The sequence below is a fragment of the Physella acuta genome, unplaced genomic scaffold (assembly GCF_028476545.2).
Source record: "Physella acuta isolate Inbredline_101_S28 unplaced genomic scaffold, ASM2847654v3 ptg001545l, whole genome shotgun sequence".
NCBI lineage: Eukaryota > Metazoa > Mollusca > Gastropoda > Physidae > Physella > Physella acuta.
The window spans coordinates 1,137-24,533 of NW_026733060.1; the positions used below are offsets into that span (position 1 = coordinate 1,137).

The following is a 23,397-nucleotide window of genomic DNA, read 5'->3' on the forward strand; positions in this document are numbered from 1 at the left end:
TTAAGATGTCAATTATATGTATACGTATGCTCATATGTGTGTGTGTATGTATGTGTGTGTGTGTGTTATTAAAAGGGCAAGAAGTAGACTCGTTATCTGCAGAAGATAAATACGAGGCTCCAGAACTCGAATCTTTATTTTGTTTATCTCCCTTTCATTCCTTGATTTGGCCGATATTTCTTGCGTCGACCCAAATTTTATTCCTAAACTTCACAAATCGATCTGAAAGCAATTCGTTAAAAATCAATTCCCGGTTCCTCAGTAGCCGCGGTGTGCAAAAAGGCGGAGAGAAAAAAAATGTACACTTGCGCGTGTATTGACAACTCACCAACCACAGTGTACTATAGGCGCAACTCACTCGACGGGCGCGCGCTGATTTCCTAATAGATAGCGATTTCCAATCTTCAAAGAACCGGGGTGGTGGGGGGGAGGTAAAAAGGGGAGGGGGGGTAGAGCCTAGTGTTGAGGTGTGGGCATGGTATCTCCATACGCCAATAGGCACCGAACGACAGACCCGCAAACAGGCTACGCTGCGGTGGCGACGCGAAACACTGCTAATCATATCCACCGTACGTCGTTCAGCGGGTCTTCCCTTTAAATACTTATCTCACGGAAAAAAAGAGAAAAAAAAAGTTCCCCGTCAGACTTCAAAGAGTTTTCCGGGGGTCGGCAGAAAGAAAAAAAAAACCTCCAGAAAAGACTAGTGGTAGCGAGGCAAAAATAAGTCTTCTAGCACAGATGGGGGGTAATTATGAAATCAAAGAACTCCAGCGGCAAAGGAACACGCTTACCAGACGGGAATAAAATTTTACGACTGGGTTGAGTTGCATAGAACGGGGGGAGCCGATCCTTGTTGGAAGCAGAGGCACCGTCGGGCAAAGGTAAAGCTGACGTGGGGGCCCGGGCTTTCGATCACGGCGGGGCGGGGGCGAGTCGAATTCCTGACGCCGATGCGACTCACACGCACAAGACGCAAGACTTGAGCTTTTTCACAGAGAGGACTGATGAGATACCTCATTATTATAAAAAAAAGAATAGTGCAAGTGTAAAAAAATGAAAATAATTTCAATCTTTTTTTATTATTTTTTTTTATAGCAGATTCTACACGGTGCTTGATTTGTATGAAAGTGTTGGTTAAAATTTATTTGATATTTGGTTTTTTTTTTTTTTTTTATGTTTTTTTTTATTGTTAAAGTCTTACCAGGTCAATTGGTTTCTCATAACATCAATAGCATCATATATATCGGTTGTATGTGTGTGTGCAAGTGAAAAATGGACACACGCTACATCAATAGGTGGGTCTTGAGACTTGAAGGTATGTAGGTGAGCGAATGCGTGAGTGTTTGCTTAGTATACTCTCTGGACATCAAAACCAGGTTTTAAAACTCGACTTGTTAGCTTGTTAGAAATTTCAAGATCGAGATTGTTACGAAAAACTAGGCAGGAAAACGCATTACAGTTATATATAATTCGTCTAACTAATACCTACACATATTCTTATCCTGAATGCAAGCACAAAGTTTACAAACAGATTGGTAAAAGTAAACATATCTTAAACGTTGATGTTTCTTCACATTTAAATGAATAATATTTTTTTTAATTAAGGGAAATGTTAAGAAAATACGACATAACAACAAAATAATAATTAACTTACAAATAAACAATGACCAAAATTGATTAACTACATTAATTGGACTAAAAAACAAGTCGGTTTTTCCCTGACCGTGACGTCACAACGTGCAAGCGACTCCCCTGACCAATGCTTATCAAAAAGTCGCAAGCGCCCTCGTCGGTTAACTAAAAAAATAGTGGGTGTTCTGTGCCGCTTGAAAGCTTAGCGAAACAATTTTTTTAATGTCCCACCCAGCCCATTGAGAAGGTGTGTCGGCACCGCTATTTGATCTATTCATGGAGTCCGCGTCGTTTTGTACCGTGAATGGTCTCCACACAATGCTTGAAATAGCGCATTACGGGCAGTAATATTCACGGCGAAAGGCATTTTTGTGTTGTAGATATGACCCCGGGGGCAGTAGGATTGGGCAGGACAGAGGAGGGTCTTCGCTGCGAAATGTGGGGACGTCGTTAATCTGTGGAGGGTGTAGGCTGTTTATACTTTAATCACAGATTAATTGTTCAAACACTACCGCAATAAACTGATCCGATTATCACAATTTTTTAGCAGCATCCGAATACGATTTGTGAGATAGTTTCTATAGCTCTATACACGGTAAGAATGCATGTACACTTTTATCAAGGAACACTCTTCAAAGACTTCAAGGAATATAACAAGAAGGTTTTAATGCCTGAAGACCAACCCGAATTATTTCCCTTTTACGATCTTAAATTGTCCCCCCGAACGTGAAACGAAAAGCAGAGGGGACATAAAAAGTGGGGGTCTTGTCAAAATGGCCGTGCAGATGGCTCAAATAAAACCCATATATGAGAATTTAGATTGCTGTAATTATGGTCATGGTTTGGTTTTAAGTCGCTTGATGAGTCGGTCAGGACGCAGTCGGGTTCTGGGAGAGTTCGGGTAAGGATTGCAGTAAGTGATTCGTTGGTCTGGGATTAAACGAGACTAGTTCGCTGTATGTGGATATGTATGTGCAAGATGTATGAGCAAAGTGTGAAATGCTGCACCATAATTCTGTATGCGAGTATCATCGTGATGTCGGTACGGTGTGATATGTTAACCAACACATAGACATACGGAAGGTGAGTAATGTTTTCCTAACTTACCCCACAATTGTTATTTATGTATGAGTGTATACGATAGACGTCAACACGGAATGTGGTAATGTTTGCAAGAAAACTGTTGCATCGTTGATGGTTAGCATTTTGTTAATACAAATTATTGTTTAAATTATAGCATTAGGCGATAGAGGATGCATTATTTATGAGATATTTTAAAAATTTAAAACCAACTAAAAATTTAAGGGAAGTAACTACAGCATGAATAGCTGACCGTGTGAAATAAAAATTCGCTGAAAAAAAATACAAACCATATACAAGGACATGATGTAATCAATAGCCAGGGTCATTAAATTAAAATCGAGACTTAATTTATTTATTTATGGTGTATCAACGCAGAGTGGTAGAAATGGTTTCAAATTTGTGCGGTACATTTAGCGCAGGTTTTTTTTGTTAGAACTCTTTGGATTTGTTTGTAGTAAAGATGGTAGATTTTAAACTCGAAACCGTGTTTTAGAAAAAACTTAATTCTAAATTGAAAAAAAATCATGTTAGTTTATTTAAAGCTTTTGAATGAATATCGTGTAAGTGTCTGATACACGTATTTGTAAATGCGACTATTTTATCTAAAATTGATCTCAGTGTATCGATTTTTCAAATGGCTTTTCACTTCATAATATGCTGGTTCTTCCTTTTAAAAAAATAGAATCCTTCTTATCTATTTTGGAAAGCAAAACTACTTACAGATTAAAAGTATTTTACTGAATGAATCAATAAATCAGACTTAAAATTGATTGATACAATTAGATAGTACTCTACAGCAGTTAAAACCGTCCACCAAATAATTTATAAATGTGTCAGGTATTCAACATGAGTTATTCGTTCATAGGAACATCTTTTTGATTCATTTGAAATATATGTTTATTCCAAGTAAAACGTAAAATAATCTTTAAATTTCAACCAAAACTTTGTAAGACGTACAATAAGCGAGTTCTAGAAATATGCACACGATTGATCTATGAAGTGATGTTGTTGAGCTTACTAACGAACAAAACATACATGAAGATCATAGTCTATTTAGACAAAAAAAAAACGCCGTAATTTCTCAAAACTACTGAAAAACACTTGCGAATAGCTGGTATACCCTTTATTGTAATTTAAAATGTTAATGAAAACTTTGTTTTCATGGTAAAAGATTTATAATACTTTGATACCAGGAAAAGTGTATGCGAAAATGATTAAGAAACAATTGGTGTATTTTTAATGTAATCAAATCAACATAATTTAGTTAATAAGCATGTTTTGCGATTAGGAAGATAAAGTATAGTTCATCTGTTTTATTTATCTATGCTAATGAACAGATATGTTGTGCAGCATTATACTCAGCCTTTATAACTTTCATTAACAAGTGTACCACATGGGGGGGTGGGATATAAACATAGAGATCGGAGAAAATCCGTCGCTAAAATCGTTAGCAACCATCTCACAGATGATCTCCTTACAACAACCTGACCAGCAAGCCGAGTGTTGACATTCATACCATCCCCCGGCAACATTCATACCATCCCCCAGCAGTAAGAAACGGGAAACTGTATCCTAATACCACTCTGTCGTTTGTTCACCTCACATCCTGATGTCTTTGCTTCCTTTATGGCCGGTCTGGCTTACTCCTCCATATACTCGTCATCCCCCGGGGGCGGGGCAATAAAACATCACCCACGGTCAGGACTCTAAAGTAGACGTGGTTTATTTAGTGTCCAGGCATGCTTTGACTTAATTCCCTAGTACAGGCCAACTGATGAACTTTCTATGAAACTAACGAACTGTCACTAGAATAAACGAACTATCATTAAATCAGAAGTACTTTCTATAGAATAGAAGAACTATCAGTTGAACAGATGTACAATCAGTAGAATAAATATTCTAGAATTGAAGAGGTTAACGCTGAAGGACATAAACTCCAATTAGTCTTATCACCAGTAGCTTGGTTGTGTGGAGGAGTCTACTAACTATAGTGTGTACATTTTAAAAGACGATGTGCACTGCTTATAGAATCGCAAATTAATTTGTTTACGCCTACACGTTATTGGAATCAACGGAGAAATATATATATATATATATATATATATATATATATATATATATATATATATATATATATATATATATATATATATATGGTCTAATATCCAGTGTGTCAATAGTTTTAGTGCTGAGATTATATGCAGTAGCAAAAGTAATTATTCTATCATCGTTACAGCAAAATGTATGTTATACATTTTCTAATCTACTTATAGGATCGTAGTCGTCCATTTCTGAAATTTCGGCCAACAGATTTTGGTTTGTAATTGACATTTTTCCCCTTGTAGGCCTATTAGGGAATTTTGAGATTGAATGTATTTTCTTACGTATTCTTCTCAGAGGTATGTTCTTACACTTCCATTAATTTTTGGAGTTTTTCGACTTATCTAACTTGACCTAGCCATAGCAGTTTATGTTCAATAAGTCTAACACGATTTTGTTTGATGAGAAACAGAGTTCGGGTCTGATGTTATCATATATTTAGCTTTAAGATTACAAGTTCAATCAAAGCGATCTAGATGTAAAAAAAAATGTTTTTTGTTAATAAATTTTCTTAAAAATCGCTCTTTTATTAATATTTTAGAAGTATATTTGTATAGCTGTGGAATATTTTTGAACATTAAAAAACCGAATTCCTTTCACATCTGATTTTTTTTCCAGCAGCCACCTTTACCTCCTAGAGATTAGGGCTTAATGTTAGTTTGAAGTTAATGTATACTTCATTGTATAGGTGTACTGTTTGTATTATTGATTTTTCTAAATCAACAAAAACTTCGAACAGAACTTTGAAATATTCAAATGGCGTTTGATTTATTATTATTATTATTTTTTGCTACCAAATAGATCAGTCAATTAAAAACATTTTCTTTATGATTTCATTTTAAGACACGGGCATTCAAAAAACAATAAAAAAAATAAAATCCGGATTAATCTAAAATACGAATCTGACACCATTGATTTTTTTTCCAAAACATCATAATAAGCGAATTTTTTAAATAAAAATTTCTGATACAATGGAATTATTAGTGGGGGTGGTGTGTGTGTATAGGGTGATAGGTCGGTAAGGTGGATATGGATGGGGATATAGTACATATGAGTGGGGATGCCGGTGTATGGGGGGGGGGGGGAGGTGGGGATTGTGTGGTTGGTCCACCATAACCGATTATCACTGAATAATGACATATACATCAAACATGTAATCATTCAAAAATTACTAACTATGTATTATTTTTGCTTTCAAATTATCAAGTTTACTTTTTTACTTTATAAGTTGTTTTTGAATATGACAGTAATTTTAAAGCACGGCACAGTTAAAGTTTCTAATAAATTAGCACCTTATATGTAGCTTTGAATCGAATGATTGCATGCTTGCAAAGCTAACCTCAACAGAGGGAAGTCAATTAATTTTATTGTGCTAAGCTGATACATTATTAGCCGTAGTTCTGGTACCGTTTGTGTGAATCGTACAATGCGTCTTCATCCCGCAGACTTTTAACACTTTCAAATAAGGTGCGATCACTAACAAACCATAGCCCTAAAAGATTACCCCACACTTTATTGGTAATATAACCGTGCGCATCTTTTCTGAGCACCACCGGAAAATATCACCCCTAGCGCCATCTTCTCACGATAACTAAATATATACGTCCCGCTTGTGTTTAGTCCCCGTAGCTGGGGCCACCCTATCTTGACTCGTCACCGCCATAAGTCAGACATTTATCACAGGCAGAGGCGTCCCTGTAGGTAGTAAAACGAGGATGTTATGACCCAGGGCGGCATTAACTCGCCGGTTGGATGAGATTGTCATATTTGCCCCCATACACAAAAACACCGCTGGAGTTATCAGGACATACAGAGTTCTGGGACGTTAGTAGCCGGTGAATATATTCGCGAGAAGTTCTGTAGGGCTGACAGAATAAAACACGTAGTCGTACTTTTAATCGCATCAAAATGTCGAAATAAAAACGATTATTTATACTTAATTTTTTTTATTTTTATTTTATTTTATTTTTTATTTTTAAATCAGAAACAAACTATCAGTTTACACATTAAATTTCTCCAATATATATAGGTATAGAAAGAAAGAAAGAGAGATTTCTAGAATTGTAGAATACACATTATGTCTAATATTGCTTTACACACATGTTCAAAATTGCCGATTAACTTGTATTTTATTTCAGTTTTTTCGTTTTACTGTTTTTATTTCTATCATTAAAAAATTGTTCGAGCACTTTTGTTTAGTAACAAATCCCCTCAAATGAGCGGTGACTACAAAAAAAAAGTAATAAAAAATTAAACAACACTCAACTCAGCAGTAGCCATTAATTAATGAACATGTCGGCTAATGAAAACGGCGAGTATAATTAACCAACATTACCAGTAGACCTTTGAACTGATTACCAACCCCATTTTTTTCCCCACTTCGTTAATCCGGCTAGAGAAAAAAAAATCCTTTATCCTGTTTTGGCGTCAATAATTGATGGGGTGTATTAGCGTAATCCGAGGATTAAAATTTACCTAATAGAGGATTATCAACGCAGTTCACTAATCCTAGTTTACTACGAACGGCCACTATACATCTACTAAACCTTGCTAATCTGGGCTTTACCTTTTTTTTTAAAGTGCATGAATATTAATTTCTCATCCAACCAAACCGTAAAAAAGTTTACAGTAAAATTAATCTTTGGGTTTGTCTTTAATACAGTCAGAGCCGCCTACCGGTAACTGAGGTAGGAACGACATATTTAATTACATAATTTAAAAACAAATCTAGTGAACGAACTTTAAATGCATATTAGACTTTTTTTGTTTAATTGCAACAACAAACAGGTTAAATACGTTTATTATAAATTTGGTGAAATGGCGTATAGTTTTGATGTTTGACCACAATTTTTTTAGTTTAAAACTAATTAACTAATTGACAATGCCACTGCCTCTGTCAGTGACATTGTCAACGTGACTGTCACGTCATGGGCGACCAGCGCATTGACAACCTTTATGTTTATGTCAGTGTCAATAATTTTGGTAATGTTAATCATGTCACTGAACATTGCCTTTACCAATGTCAGTGGCCACAGTGTGATAATGCCACTGGCCTTGACTTTACCGATGTCAGTGGCCACACTGTGATAATGCCACTGACATGTCAGTCACTCCCTGTAGTGACCTGTCAGTTTGTTGAATGACCTGCAACAAGCTGAGTGACCCTAACACAACACTGGAGTAGCTGGAGGTTATGTTTTGATAAATAGTTGTGTGTATGTGTGTGTCTTTGTGTGTATATATGTGTGTTTCTGTGTGTGTCTGTAAGAGTATGTGTGTGTACGTCTGTGTGTGTGTGTGTGTGTGTGTTTCTTGCTAAAAAAATGTAATATGTTTCACAAGATGCATATGTAGTGATTAATATACTTTGTAGAAAAACGCTTTATTTTGAATACGCATTGGTCTAACCGCCATGACTCCCCCCCCTTTTTCCCCCACCCCCTAACATGGGTGATAGATTACTGATAGATCTTTACACAGTAGATTTCATGATGTGAAGTTATAGCTTGATTTCGATTGGTTAACGTACCCATGTGTTTGGAATGATATTAGAGTAGGGTAAGGTGGGGTAATTCCACACACGGGGTAATTCCACACACTATATACTGGATACTCTCTATTTTTAATGAGAGTAAAGTTTAATTAAAAGTTACCATTCCCTGTTTCTAAGAGGTCATTTCTTGTACTTTCTGATACTGTTAGAGAAGCGTTCAAAAACATTCAGAGCAAGAATTATAATTTAATCTGCATCTATCTTCAAACATCATTAGGTAAGTACAACCCCTGCACTTTTTAAAAAATATTTTTTTGTGTCTTATTTTTAATTGTTGTCAATTATTTATTGATTATATGAAAGCTTAATCATTTTTGTTAATAGTCACAGTTAATGATGCTAGATTCAGCCTTTAATTTAGAACAGGAAAGCATATTTTTTTCAATAGTAGGTGTGGGGCAATTCCACACACATGGTGTGGGGCAATTCCATATACTATAGTTTGGAATGTCCCATGTTGCTTTTATACTCTTTAGAGGGTTTAGCTTTTATTTTAAACCATTTCAAATGGTTGTGGCTAATTCTGTAATTCACAACTCATTATTTAATCTTAAAAAATACTTGAATAGTACTAGATCTGGTACTATTTATTTTTTAAAAAGACTCTGCTATTAAAGTTAAGTAAAATTGCCACATACTTCTTTTATTTCTTTATCTATTATTTTTTTACTGTACCTATATTATTTATTATAATTTATGCAATATTTAGAGCTAAACATCCCCATACACAAATTAGTAATTAGACTTTCTAACATTTAATATTGTATTTATTTCAGAATGGTCCACAATTTTAGACGAATAACTTTGGCCTATGACAGATGAGAGTAGAATTCAGGAGGAAGAAATTGAGGCTTTCTCCTCACCCAGTGATGAAGACTGGTTGCCCCCATGCAATATTGTTTCCAAGGGGAAAAATGTTTTTTACACATTTTTAAATACATGAATTTTAAAATTTTCATAATGTGTGTGGAATTGCCCCACTTGCCATGTTTTTGGAATAAAAGTGAAATATTTAAAAATTGTATTTTATTTTGTGAATTATCTTTATATTTGTTTGCCATCATATAAGTAATACATGTCTAGTTTTACCCTCAATATTATATTGTGGTAGTGTTGATTTTAGATTTTTTACAAATTTTTTAGAAAAGTAGTGTATGGAATTACCCCGGGTTACCCTACAGGTTGGGTTTAATTTGACTGAAAGTCAGCGTTCTAGTTCATTGCTGCGCTGAGAGTATTGTTAACGGAAGCTTTGCAATTATTGTTAACATCAAATGTTAACTTTACATATTTAGGCCTACTTTATAAATTGTACATTTTGAATGAATGTGTTAATTTTACGTGTTAATTTACATATGAACCTTCCTGATAACTATAGCTAACTTAACGTTAAATTTACACGTTAAATGTAAGCGTAAACATTAACGTTGCATGTTAGCTTTGCATGTTAACCTTACAAGTTAGCTTTACATGTTAAATGTGTATGTTCATTTTACGTGTTAACATTGCGTATGATCTTGCATGTTAATTTAAAACGTAATGTGTATGAGCTGGGCATCTGTTATCCTGAATAAGAACACAATTCGCAAATTTGTGCAACAGACTTAAAACTGTATGTAGACTCCAATGAGGTTCTGTAGTTCCATATATTTTGTGAGTTACCAATCTGTTCGTTTATACTCACACAGAATCAGGATCTTTTTAAATGTAGTTCCATATACTTAATAAGATACCGATCTGTTCGTTAAAATATTCGTCTCGTTTGCATTCGCACATAATCGGGAATTTTTGTTTTTACTCATCTATTGGGTATTAATGAAATATGATTATCATATTTAATCGTTTGTTTTAAAACACTGTGAGTCGACCTTAACAAAACAAAACAAAGTCACCCAATTTTTGTTCTTTTTCCATCGTTTTTAAAGATGTTTAAATTTGATAAGATAACCGTTTAATAACTTAGAATAACTAATTAATTTTTTAAGCTTTACATTTATTGTAAATTTCTCCTGTTTATGGCAAGATGCTGTGATGCAAATATATCTTGTGTAGCAATGTAGTATAAACATATCACCCAAACCACGAAACAATATGAGAGCTAATAAAACATTATTGTAGGATAGAAACAAATTGTAATTCTACGAATAAAGCAGAAAATTCCTAGAATAAGAACAAATAAAATCCTAGGATAAAATAAAATCACATCGAATAATAACATGGTCAATTCACCCTTAGATATCAGCAAGAGAAGTGCCAAAAGATACTTTGATAGTCAGAAAAATGACTCTGGTATTTGAAGTCGACAGAAAGTAACCATACAAAACCTAATGCTTTTGTCAACAAGACATTAAAATAAAATAAAAAATCAATCGATAGATCAGTGTTAAAAAACATCTTCCACAAAAAAGTCATCAACTGTAAATAAATAACACAAGGAAACGGGGGGAAAAAAGTAGTTACTAGACGAAAATATTTGATGTTAGCAACATTACCAACGATGTTTTTCTCAGATGGGAAGCTACTCTTTTGTTCTTCATCCTCGCATGTGTATTTCATTTTAACACAATTTGACATCTTACGAATATAAGGCAAAGACAAACACGTTTAATAAAGAAAAAAAACATGCAAAAAAAATAATCTTAAAATGTATCGCCTCAGCGATAAAAGCATTCTAAACATTTTATTTTCTTTGCTCGCACCTCATTGTGTTTAAATTACAACTTTAGGTGCCAGGAAATATATGTATTCCACACAAAGTTACCTATTTTGCAATTTAGTGTATGTAAGAACTGACAAATACGGTGTGTACATTTATTGCACCATCGCACTGCATGTTAAACTTCCAATATCATTTAGTTGGTTCAAATAGTAATGGGAGTAATTGATTCGCTATGTACATACTAACAGCATAATTTAGTTCAAATACTAATGTGTATGATACATATACTATGTACAAACTACCAACATCAATTAGTTCAAATACTTAATGTGTGTGCTACATACACTATGTACAAACTACCAACATCACTTAGTTCAAATACTTAATGTGTGTAATAAACACACTGAATGTAACATCAACAAATGTATTCACTAGAAGTTTGTCAACACTACAAATTATAAGCTCAGAACTGACTACACATCGTGTTGTAAACACAGGTACATTGTGCCGAATGTAAACACATTCACATAGGCGAGTACTAGATGTATAATGAAGAATCACACACACACGCTAAGTACTTATTTGGTGTGTGAATTACTCACACATTTTATCGAGTTAGCCAGCGTAGCCTACAAAAAAAATTACATTACCATGACAATGCCCCTCCCTACCTCCTCCGCTTAACCCCCCCCCCCCCCTCCTATAAGGTTAACACATCAATACCCTAAGCCCCTTCCCTAACACTAGCTACTGTCCCCCGGCGTTCCCCGGGACTCCCCCCCCCTTCATTTGTCTAGGTTAAGCCCCTGACCCTTGACCTCCTGACGATGTCGTAAATCTTACCTAGAGCCTGATCAATGCACAGTGGATTGCACCTAGCGCACCTTCTGGATGCACGTCCTGTCACGTGACTTGTGACCTTTGACGGGGGCTGGGGGGGAGAGGTGGTGGGGAGTTTGAGTCTCCCAAAAACACGAGCGACAAATTGATTATGTGTGATCGATTGGAAATTTTAAGATCAATACGATAGACGTAGTTTACTACAAGGTAACTGGGTGTGTTGGTGTTGGTAGGGCAGGGGAAGAGGTGGTGTATGATGTTGGGATGGGGGAAGGGGGATTGGGATAATGTTCTGTAGGGCCTTAAGATGGGGATAGGATAATGTTATGGAGGTCCCTAAGATAAGGGATAGTAACTATGTTAAGGAGGGCCCTAAGAACGAAGTATTGGGATAATGTTATGGAAGGCCTTATATTCGGGATATTGGGATAATTTAGGGTCTTAACATTGGTGAATTGGGATAATGTAGCGCATTTAAATCGGGGTATTGAGATAATGTAGGGCCTTAAGATGGGGTATTTGGATAATGTGTACAATTGTGGGATGGGGGTATTAGGGTAGTGCTATGTAGTGACTCAAGTTTGATGCATTTGGGGAAATGTGGTGTAAGCCTTCATTTACAGACAGTGGAATAATGAGGTGTATCGTCGTTGGATGGTGGTATTCGGATAAAGTTATGTGGAGGGGTGGTGGTGGGCGAAGGTTATTGGGATAAATCTAGGATTTACAATTGAGGTATTGGGATGAATCAAAGCTATAGAATGAAGGCATCGAGACTAAGTAATGTAATTCCCGATGATAGGGGCAGTAGGATGAAGTGGTATACGGCCTTTGATGGCGGTTTTTTTTTCATTAAAGTCTTCGGTGATGCGACACTTGAGAGAGACACTGTGATCAAGTAATGTAAACATTGATTCTGTGTACAAAAGTGGCACAACGTACGCATGCTATCATGTTATGTAACGTGTGTCTGTGTAAAAATTCCCAAATGAAAATCAGAAAATGGATATGTTACATTAAAACTTGACAGCATTCTAATTTTTTTTATTTTCTAAAAACGAGGCACTAAAATGGCTATAAAGCTCAGCGTAACATGGTTTAAAACTCAGCGCAGTCTTTTTAAACTGGATAGTTAAGGGTTGAAGAAACCTCATCCGCAATATGAAATGTATATTCAGGTGCACATCTTTCTACTCAATACTGTAATTGTATTCTAATTATGTAAACATTATTTAACCATTGTTGAAACTTTAACTTTAGTTAGTAGTGTGCAAAAGTACCACATGTATTTCAATTTCATGGTAAATAAGGAATAATTTAATACACGTAATTAACTTATAAGGAATTGTAATTAAATTATAACAATGTATACTAAATAGGGTCGAGCCTGATAATTTAAAATATGGGGGTGATTATTTATTGGGTTAAAGTTAAGAAATAAAATAAAATAATTTGGTTTTCGTAATATGGCATTAGGGCAACAAAGGCGGCTGAACATAATGCTGACCACATTATCCCCTTGTATGCCGAGGTCATTGAAACAGATGAACTCTACTCCATCAGCCCCATGTGTTTTGGGCACAAACGAGAAAAGATTATGTATGTTTTAAAAAAATAATGAGTTATTTTAGTCACATGTATATGGGCCCCAGGATGATAAAGTTCTATAGCTGTACCACTAAAGTGTTGTGTAGAAAGATTTGAAACAAAATACATTTAATAATGCGGATTAGATTTTAAGTTTGATTAGTCTAAGACGCTAATATTAATTGGCGAAACTAGTGTTGAGGACATAAAGATTAGTCGCGAAATCAGGCTAGTAGCTATGTTTATGATATACCTGAATCATTTATATAACCTCAGTATCAATAATATAAAAAATCAATATAGGACTTTACTATAGAACATTAATATAGACGATTAATTATTGTGACACGTTGATTATAGATAAAATATATAATATAGATGGTATTTATAATGCAGGTGAGAGAATGGAGGTAGTTAAAATATACAATGTAGGTGGCATATAAAAATATATAATTTAGGTGACACAATGTAGGTGAAAGAATGGATATAGATGAAATATACGATCTCAGTGATATAGGATGAAACCGACGCGCCGGATATAGTTTACTTGTAAAAGGAAGAGATTAACAAGAGATTAAGATAATTGTTTTACAAGTTATAAACTTCCCATAGTCCCATCCATGTTTAGAACTACCTTTTCGATGCACCTTACGCCGAGAGAAACTATAATAAAAATAAATATTTTAGATAGCTTTAAAACGTGCACCAAACCTACCCCATCTCCTGACTTATAGATCGATTCCGAACCTGTTGAGATCGATATAATTGTATTGATTTTGTTGCCCTGCTGGATAGTTTAGCCAAACTGAAAACTGCTCGTTTCCAATGAAATCAAATGTTTGAAACTGTTATAAAGATGACGTAGTTTTAATTAACCAAGATACAGAAAACTTGGAGACATTGTTAGACATTTCTATTAGAAACGATTTATCCATTACTAGATACACAAGTTAATTGCCTATATCAACATTAGTAGATACACAAATTGATTGCCTTTATGAACATTAGTAGATACACAAATTGATTGCCTATATCAACATTAGTAGATACACAAATTGATTTCCTATATCAACATTAGTAGATACACAAATTGATTGCCTATATCAACATTACTAGATACATCAACTGAATGGCTATATCAACATTACTAGATACCCCAACTGAATGGCTTTATCAACATTACTAGATACATCAACTGAACGGCTTTATCAACATTACTAGATACACAAATTGATTGTCTATATCAACATTACTAGATACCCCAACTGAATGGCTTTATCAACATTACTAGATACATCAACTGAACGGCTTTATCAACATTACTAGATACATCAACTGAACGGCTTTATCAACATTACTAGATACACAAATTGATTGTCTATATCAACATTACTAGATACACCAACAAAATGGCTATATCAACATTACTAGATATATCAACTAAATGGCTATACCAACATTACTAGATACACCAACTGAATGGCTTTATCAACATTACCAAACAACACTGAATGGCTATATCAACATTACCAGAACACAATAAATGAATAGGTATAATAACATAATGAGAGAGCACTGATTAAAAGGATATTTCAGAAATAACAGGGAAAACGGATGCATACGGTTTACATTTTTCAATGACTATAGTAACATTGCAAATAAACGTTAATTGAATTGTTTCTCTCACATTTGAGTGACCACATATCATCTGTATGAATCTTTGAGTGACCACATATCATCTGTATGAATCTTTGAGTGACCACATATCATCTGTATGAATCTTTGAGTGACCACATATCATCTGCATGAAGCTTTAAGTGACCACATATAATCTCCATGAAACATTGACTGACCATATGTCATCTCTATGAAGCATTATTGTAAAAACCGATTTTTAGATTTTCCCAATCTGTGGTTAATGCTTACTTTTCACAAAACAATTAAACGGATGATTGAGTTTTTTAAATGAGTAGGAGAAATGATTATCATTAATTAACAACCACGCCCTGTCAATCAATAATAGTTATAGATTTAGTCGGTGTTTGTTATATAAATGCATACGTTCAAGTTTTACATGTATACTTTTATAGCATTACATTTTGAAAATGGTATACAATACAATTAAAATACTAGCATTTAATATATAGTAAACAAATAATACCCCTTCTAATTTTTGACCACGATCAGGGTGAATCACATAATTTTAACTCTTTTCTCTGTGTTGTTAACATATTTCTTATTAAATAGTAATGGGCTCTATCTTATAAATATTTCTAATTCTAAATAGATGTATAGTGCAGGCAGCTTATGTATATATGTAACTAGTGCTAATCTTGCTAGCTGATGTATGCAAAGATGTATTGTTCGTATGAACTACAGCAGGTAGTGCTAAGTTTCTCACATATGTTAGGTATCACATACATTAATGTAAATAAATTTAGGACAATTAGATATATCATACAAGCTATAGCGAAGGACAGTCAGATATGTCATGCAAATTATGGACTAGGACAGTCGGATATGTCATACAAACTACGGAGTAGGACATTTAGAGATGTCATACCTACTACGGAGTAGGACAGTCATTGCTAAACTAATGTAACTCTTCTAGACAAAGGTGGTTTGGAAAAGGCAATTAACCAACCCAAGATTATTATTAAGAAGACTTAGCAATTCAAAACTTAACTCGTTGAGTTTTATTATTTTAGTTTTAGTCTACCTATTGCTTATACAAGTAATGCTGTGTTATATTTATAAACAAACAAACCTAAAAACAGCAAAATTTAAATATATTTCGTTTGGGATGTTTGTACTGGTAGTTATTTTTTAGAATGCATATGTAAACATTCTTAAATAAGACCCCTCCCCCTCCACTCACACATACACATCCCGACTTTAAGAATTATCTTAGCAAACAACAGAAGCTTTACCGTAACATCTGTAGGGATGTGTGACACAAGTGGCTTAGAAACATACCGTGTAAAGGAGAGATTGTACCACTTGTGTCCCGTTGTTCAATTATGCTAAGAGAACAATCATCTCTTGTTTAGGCGGACTCAAGGTTTAAGGCTAGTGACATGGGCATTTAGACATACAGACGTCACGACACATACACATACACAGGCGAACTCAAGGTTTAAGGACGGTGACATGGGCATTTAGACATACAGACGTCACGACATACACATACACGACATACAGGCTAGCCCAAGGTTAGGATGGCGACATGGGCATTTAGACATACAGACATACACAGCACATACACATACACGACATACAGGCTAGCCCAAGGTTAGGATGGCGGCTTGGGCATTTAGACATACAGACGCACACGGCACATACACATACATAACACACAAGCGAACCCAAGATTAGTGTATCAACAGTGGCATACAGACATTCAAGGCACATATATTTACATAACACGCAGGCGGACCCAAGGTTAAGCGATTGACACTGGCATAAAGACTTAAACCCAAACACGCACTCATAGGCACTTACACATACGCGTACACACATACATACAGCCTGCACACACACACACATAGAAAACACACAGCCTATCCAAAAGCCACACACCCCTAATTAAAGCATAATTAATTATCCGCAAGCATATTTGGACACGGATTTTAAATCTACGTATACACGCACTCAGGTCGCTGACTAAAAAAATACACTACACATATTAAGCACACATACTAAGCGATACACATACTACACACTACACACAACGCGTCTGTGCTTCACACGTATTTCGGGAACTCCCGTTTTTTTTTTAATTTCTAAATTTACATTCAGGTATTTTATTACATATCCAGATCTTTCTTTATATAAGCTAATATGTTGTTTTTTTTTTTTGTTTTTTTTTTTGTAAACTTGGACCAACGTTTGCGAATTCATTTGCAAATAATTTTACATGAGCAGAAAACCAGAAGTCGTTATATAAATTAACATAAATAACTAATGAGATATAAGCATGCTTTATAAAGACATGTTTCTCTAGTCTAAGCCATGTGTTGTAATGTTATTTAATTATAGTGATATTATAGTGATATTATATGGATATTATAGTGATACTATAGTGATATTATTATAGTGATATTTTAGTGATATTATAGTGATATTATATTGATATTTTAGTGATTTTATATTGATATTATAGTGATATTATAGAGATATCATTGTGATATTATAGTTATTATAGTGATATTATAGTGATATTATAGTGATATTATAGTGATATTCGACTGACTTATAAACCTTCTCACAGAGTAAATTTACATATTTAAATAGGGGAACAATTAATATGTATTCCTAGCTGTTGGTTTTTTATGATTATATATATATTTCTTCACTTCCTTATGCAGTATAATTTATTTATTTTATCAAAACCTAGATTGTAAGATAAACAATAGCACATATAGACCTACGTGTGCAAACATGTGTTTATGTCACTTAAGGGGGTCAACTAAGTTCAAAATTACTTTTTTTAAAAAGAAGAATTTTACTGATAGAATACTTTCAGTGTGTGCAGACAGACTTAAATATCCCTTATAAAATTTAAAAAAAATAATTTTTCTCATATTTTCACCTTTTTTGTTTGTGGTTAGGGGTCTACAGAGTAAAAACGTGACCCCACAGAAATATGTGTTTTTAAAAAACGTCTGTAACTAGAAACTTCAATCTTTTTATTTAAATTACTAAATGGTTCTTTAAAGTTCTAACGATAAGACTTTTGAGGTAGACGATATGGTTTTGATTTTGTTCCATTTTTACTTACAGACATTATAAATTGTTCGCAAACTGTCACTTTTCGGTTTCAGTTACCACTAAAAAAAATATATTTTAACTCACATATCACTTTTCTCAAAAACTTTATCGTTATTAATTAGCTTGTCCACCTCTAAGCAAGTACACAAAGTTTCATCACAATACAACGAACACATTTTAAGAAATACAAAATAAAACAAATGGTATGCGTTAAAAAAATTTATTTTCCGAAAAACAGAAAAATAGGTTTAATTTCAAATTTCTGATAACAGGTTAACATCACAAGAACAAAACAATACATATTTTCACAAGGCACTTCACCTGTGATATAGAAAAGCATGGTTTCATAATCATTTAAAATAATTTACCCTTACTTAGAGCACATAAAACAATGCACCCCCCTTAAAAAAATTATTAAAAAATTAACGAATTTCCTTTTTTAACATACTATGACACATTTTATCATGCAACAATAATAATACAAATATGTTAACAAACAGTTAATAACTTTCATTGATTGTTTACATTTTCTTAACATATATAATCTCCACCAGGCTTACATTTTTTACTTACTCCCCCACCCGCTCCATGCATTACGGCAATCCTATCACTTTCATTTTGTTTAGCCAACCTTACCTTCCTCATGAATACCTGATACTGAATTGATATCAGGGATTTCTAAGCCTTGTTCACCCTAATGGCACAGATTTTCACAAGTTCATGTTTCTGAACCTTTTGAAGGTTCAAGAGTCGCACGAAATCGCAGGATGACCCAACCTCATCACATGAGTTGCATTATACCTGCACGTAGACTGACAGTTCATAGTTTTTGCTGTTATCACTCTTCAACAGCAGACATGAATGGCAGGTAGCACACTAGAACTTGAGCTTGATAAACATGGACTGGGACTCAGAGCATAAGTTGAGGGTATGGCATACTCAAGCAGCTCTTTTTCTGAGAAGGAAAAAATTACATTTTGAAAAAGGCATCCTTACGCTTACATCTTTCTCCTGAATCTCTTTGCTGGCTGTAGAGTAGCACCCAGCATACTAAAGTTCTCATATGCCTGAGTCATCTATTTTCCACTTCAGGACCTCTGTTTGTCATTTTCTTCTTAGCTAGAAACATTGGGAAGCTTTTTGCTTGAACGATGGCACTGTAGTGATAAAGAAATAATAAAACAACTGAAAAATAAACACACAAGATGACTAAATAAGGGCATAATAACTAATGATACTAACACTTACTAGATCTAGTAATACTAGATCTAAAACCATAATAAGGCTATTATTATTTTTCAGAGCTAGGTATATATCATAGGCCAAATAATTATTACTTTACTACAAGATATAGGCTAATACAATTATAATTAGTATAGCAGCTAGATGTAACTTCAAAATAAGTCAGGCTAGTGATATAATTACTAATTAGATCTAGAAGTATATCATATCATCCCCATAAATAAACTAGATCTAGACCTAATAATAATTTATAATAGATTAGTAGCCTAATACTAATAGTATACTACTAGGCTAATACTCTAATGTCTAATACTGTAACTGTGATTGTACTATGTACTATGTATGTAGATCTATATCTAGATTCTAGATCTAGATTCTAGATCTAGATCTAAATCTAGATCTAGTTTTAGTATGATCAAGTATGTAATCAGATCAGGCAAAGATTCTAGATTTAGGCTAGATTTGCCTAGTTAGTAAAACTAGATCTAGATTCTAGAATCTAGATCTAAAATCTAGATCTAGATGTATTCTAGAGTTAGATCTGGTATTCTAGGCTCTAGATCACTAGCTAGCTTCACTAGTACTAGCTTGCCTAGGCATTGTTGTGACGAGATCGTCATATTTTTCTCTCGAGTTTCTATTTTAATCAAATAAATAACCAGTTCGATCAAATATTGTAAAAGTAGTAATAGAATGTAGATCTAGAAATATATTTTCCTTACCTACATTATTGGACGAAATCAAAAGTAAACCGCTAATTTGAAAGAGAAAATGCAGTCAGTCTTGAAACAAAACAAAGGATTTCGATGCCTTGAATCGACATGCGCGCAATGCATTGTTGTCCGGGGTAGTGTAAACGCGAGGCAGGATGGCGGTCAGAGACCAATCAAAATACTCAGAATTGTTACTAACAACGGATTAGCCAATCATTGCACAGATGGGAGTGTGTGAATGAAGACTTTTTAGGTCAATGATTATAAATAGATCTAGTTTTGGCCGGGAAATTCTGGTAGAAGAAATGCGTAGCTTTCCGACGATACCAAACATGATACCATGGTATCGTGTATTCCAAACTTATAAACGCAGCAAATCAACCAATTTTTGTGAAGTTTTCAAGGAAAATGATTACCCCCACCCCCTTTTAAACATATTTTCAATGTAAAAACGATATGTTTATTAAAACCAAACTTCGAAAAACGATTTGCAAGATAATAAACTAATAAAAAATACGATAATCGGAAAATCGATATTTTTATTATTTATAGACCTTTCGGTGACCCGTGGATCCCCTTAAGTCTGAATCCAAACCATAAGCTAATGCTAAACCTTAATTTAACTCTACTTCAAGCTAAACCTTAATTCTAAACCTTAATTCTGAACCGTAATTCTAAACTTTAATTTAACTCTTACACAAGCTAAACCTTAATTCTAATTCTTAAATTTAACTCTACTTCAAGCTAAACGTTAATTCTAAACCTTACACAAACACATGTAAGCTACATGTTTTCTACAATCTTAATTATTTAAAGACTTACCATTAATTTATTAATTACAATTACCTTCTTTTAATGTAATCTTTGTTTTAATCATACATTATTATTATTTTTTGACTTAGATACAAAGTATAAAAGAATCTTGCATATTGCAATTTTAACCAAAAATATGTATATGTATTAACTTCCCAATTAGATCTAAAGCTCACATTAATTTTACGAAAAAAATATAGTTCTAACTTTTGACTTTTAGTCTTTCTAAGTAATGGTAAGTTGATATATTATCTCCTTAATTGGTAATCTCCTAAATTGATATATTATCTCCTTAATTGATATATTATATCCTAAATTGATACATTATCCCCTTAATTGATATATTATCTCCTTAATTGATATAGTATCTCCTAATTTGATATATTATCTCCTAAATTGATGTATTATCTCCTAAATTGATATATTATCTCCTAAATTGATATAGTATCTCCTTAAAACAAGATTAAATTGTCAGAAAGTCTTTTCACCGCATTAAACTTTTTTTACCTATTAAAGACTAACAAATTGGTAACATATTATTCTAAATTGTTAGCTAACTTATCGAAAATTAAAGTATAAACTATAAATAACTGCTCCAAGATTTTAACTTCATTCCTGCATAATCTCGATAATAATTTTACAAGAGTTAGATTCAAGCGTACTGAAGGAGTCAAATTTATACTTTGTCAGTCACAAATTTAAACGCAGTTAAAGTGTAGTTTGCTTTATGTATATTTTTTTTAAATAGCTGCACACAATATTTATACTCCATATCATTAGACAGCCTAGATAATAAACCTACAGTATACCTCACCATCTGTATTTACAGAGTACCACACCAGTGTGTAAATGGGCTTAAAATAACGTGTGCTAGAGCTAATTTACAATTATTAAAACCAATTTAAGGTGTGTTTACAATCGCATTTGACTTTATCGACCGAAAACGGTTAGTTTAAAAGTGTAGATCGGTATAGTAAGGTAACACCTGCGCAGGTGTGTTATTCACAAGAGATGAGTATCTAAACTATTTGTTCTGAACTAGGTTTGTGGGATAGATTTTTGGACTCTGAAATTGGCGTAATAAAAGTTGCAATTGTAGGTGATATATACGTAGTAAAATATTAAATTGTGATTTTTGAGCCTGTAAACTATGAAAGGAATGTGTGAATAGATTTAAAAAATGCAACTTGCCTACTATAGACATCCAGGGGTAGAAGGAGGGTGGCTCAGCATCGGGCGCCACCGATTTCGTGCAAGGGGACAGGGTGTCCGCCCTGTTTTGCTGGGGGAGGCAGTTGGCGCCCACCTGGGCGTCCATGCCGTCCCCGAAACGCATGCCCATGTTCATGTTGGGGTAGAACGAGGGCCGGGAGCCTTGGAGCCCCATCCGGAGGTCGTGGTGAGTCCTGTGTTGCTGCTGTAGCGCCTCCATGCGGCAGGCGTCGGCGTTGTAGGAACCCATGTAGTAACGCGGGTTTCTGTAGGAGCCCGTCGGGCAGATCTCCGGGATGTTCAGGAAATGTTCCATGTATCCTCCGCCGTCCATGACTCCGGTCATCCCGTGCATGACGCCGTCCTCCGTCCCCGGACCACGTGACGCCGGGGGCACCCCGTGGGTACCGGTGTGACGCAGAGGTAAGTACGAGCTCATGGCGCTACCCCTGTGGCACTCACCTCCGTATAGCGCCGTGGTTGAGTCCCCAGCCCCGGGCGTAGCGAACCCCGGTTCGGATCCTAGACCTGAAGTGTTGTAATCACTAAGTCCGTAGTTGATCGGGTTAGGATTAAGATTAAGATTATTGCCTAGGCTGTTGTTGGTGATGTTTGCCGTGCCAGCCGTGAGTTGCTGAGGTCCTAGGTGATCAAGGCCGGAGTTATGGTCCTCGGGTCTGCAACTAGAATACCCCCGGCAGTAAAGCCCCGCTGAAACCATCAATATCGTAGTCAAATAATTTTTAGCACCGACAAAATCATTTGAAGAAAGCCGGCAAAGAATGGCGAAGATTATAAAACCGGCGCGCTATGGCCTCTTTTACGCGTTTTACGGTACTTGAGGCAGCCCCAACAACATGCGCGCGCTTCCGAATGGTGATAAACCACAACGTCTTAAACATTAACCAATCACAAGGCCGCTCCCGTGACCTGACGTGACCCTAACCCAGATTTCACACGGCAGGGGGAAAGAGAGACGTAAGGGGCGGGACTAAGGCGAGGATTGACACGCGAGGCCAGGAATCTCGTGAAAGGTCTGGGAGAGCTGGAATTGCTTTCCACTTGAGAGCCGGCTGATCGCCAATCGCCTGCAAGCGCTGGTCTTGGTCTATTGATTTTTTTCTCTCCCTTGTGATAGCACGAAGTCTTGTGGGGAAGCAACTCCTCGCTACACGGCACCCGCGTTACGTCAC

General features: G+C 35.0%; 1 protein-coding gene and 1 long non-coding RNA gene across 2 annotated transcripts; both read right to left on the reverse strand.

Moving 5' to 3' along the window:
- Window positions 1-18,428: 18,428 nt before the first annotated feature.
- Window positions 18,429-20,744, reverse strand: LOC131928774 (uncharacterized). Its single transcript, XR_009383836.1, has 2 exons — window positions 20,189-20,744; window positions 18,429-19,381 (listed from the first exon to the last, which is right to left on the reverse strand). It is a non-coding gene; the product is annotated as an uncharacterized LOC131928774 (long non-coding RNA).
- A 900-nt stretch (window positions 20,745-21,644) lies between these two features.
- Window positions 21,645-23,022, reverse strand: LOC131928773 (uncharacterized). The gene is made up of 2 exons (XM_059284898.1): window positions 22,188-23,022; window positions 21,645-21,653 (listed from the first exon to the last, which is right to left on the reverse strand). Exons 1-2 carry the CDS (start codon window positions 22,923-22,925, stop codon window positions 21,645-21,647), a joined length of 747 nt encoding a protein of 248 aa, XP_059140881.1. The 5' UTR covers window positions 22,926-23,022.
- Window positions 23,023-23,397: the final 375 nt, after the last annotated feature.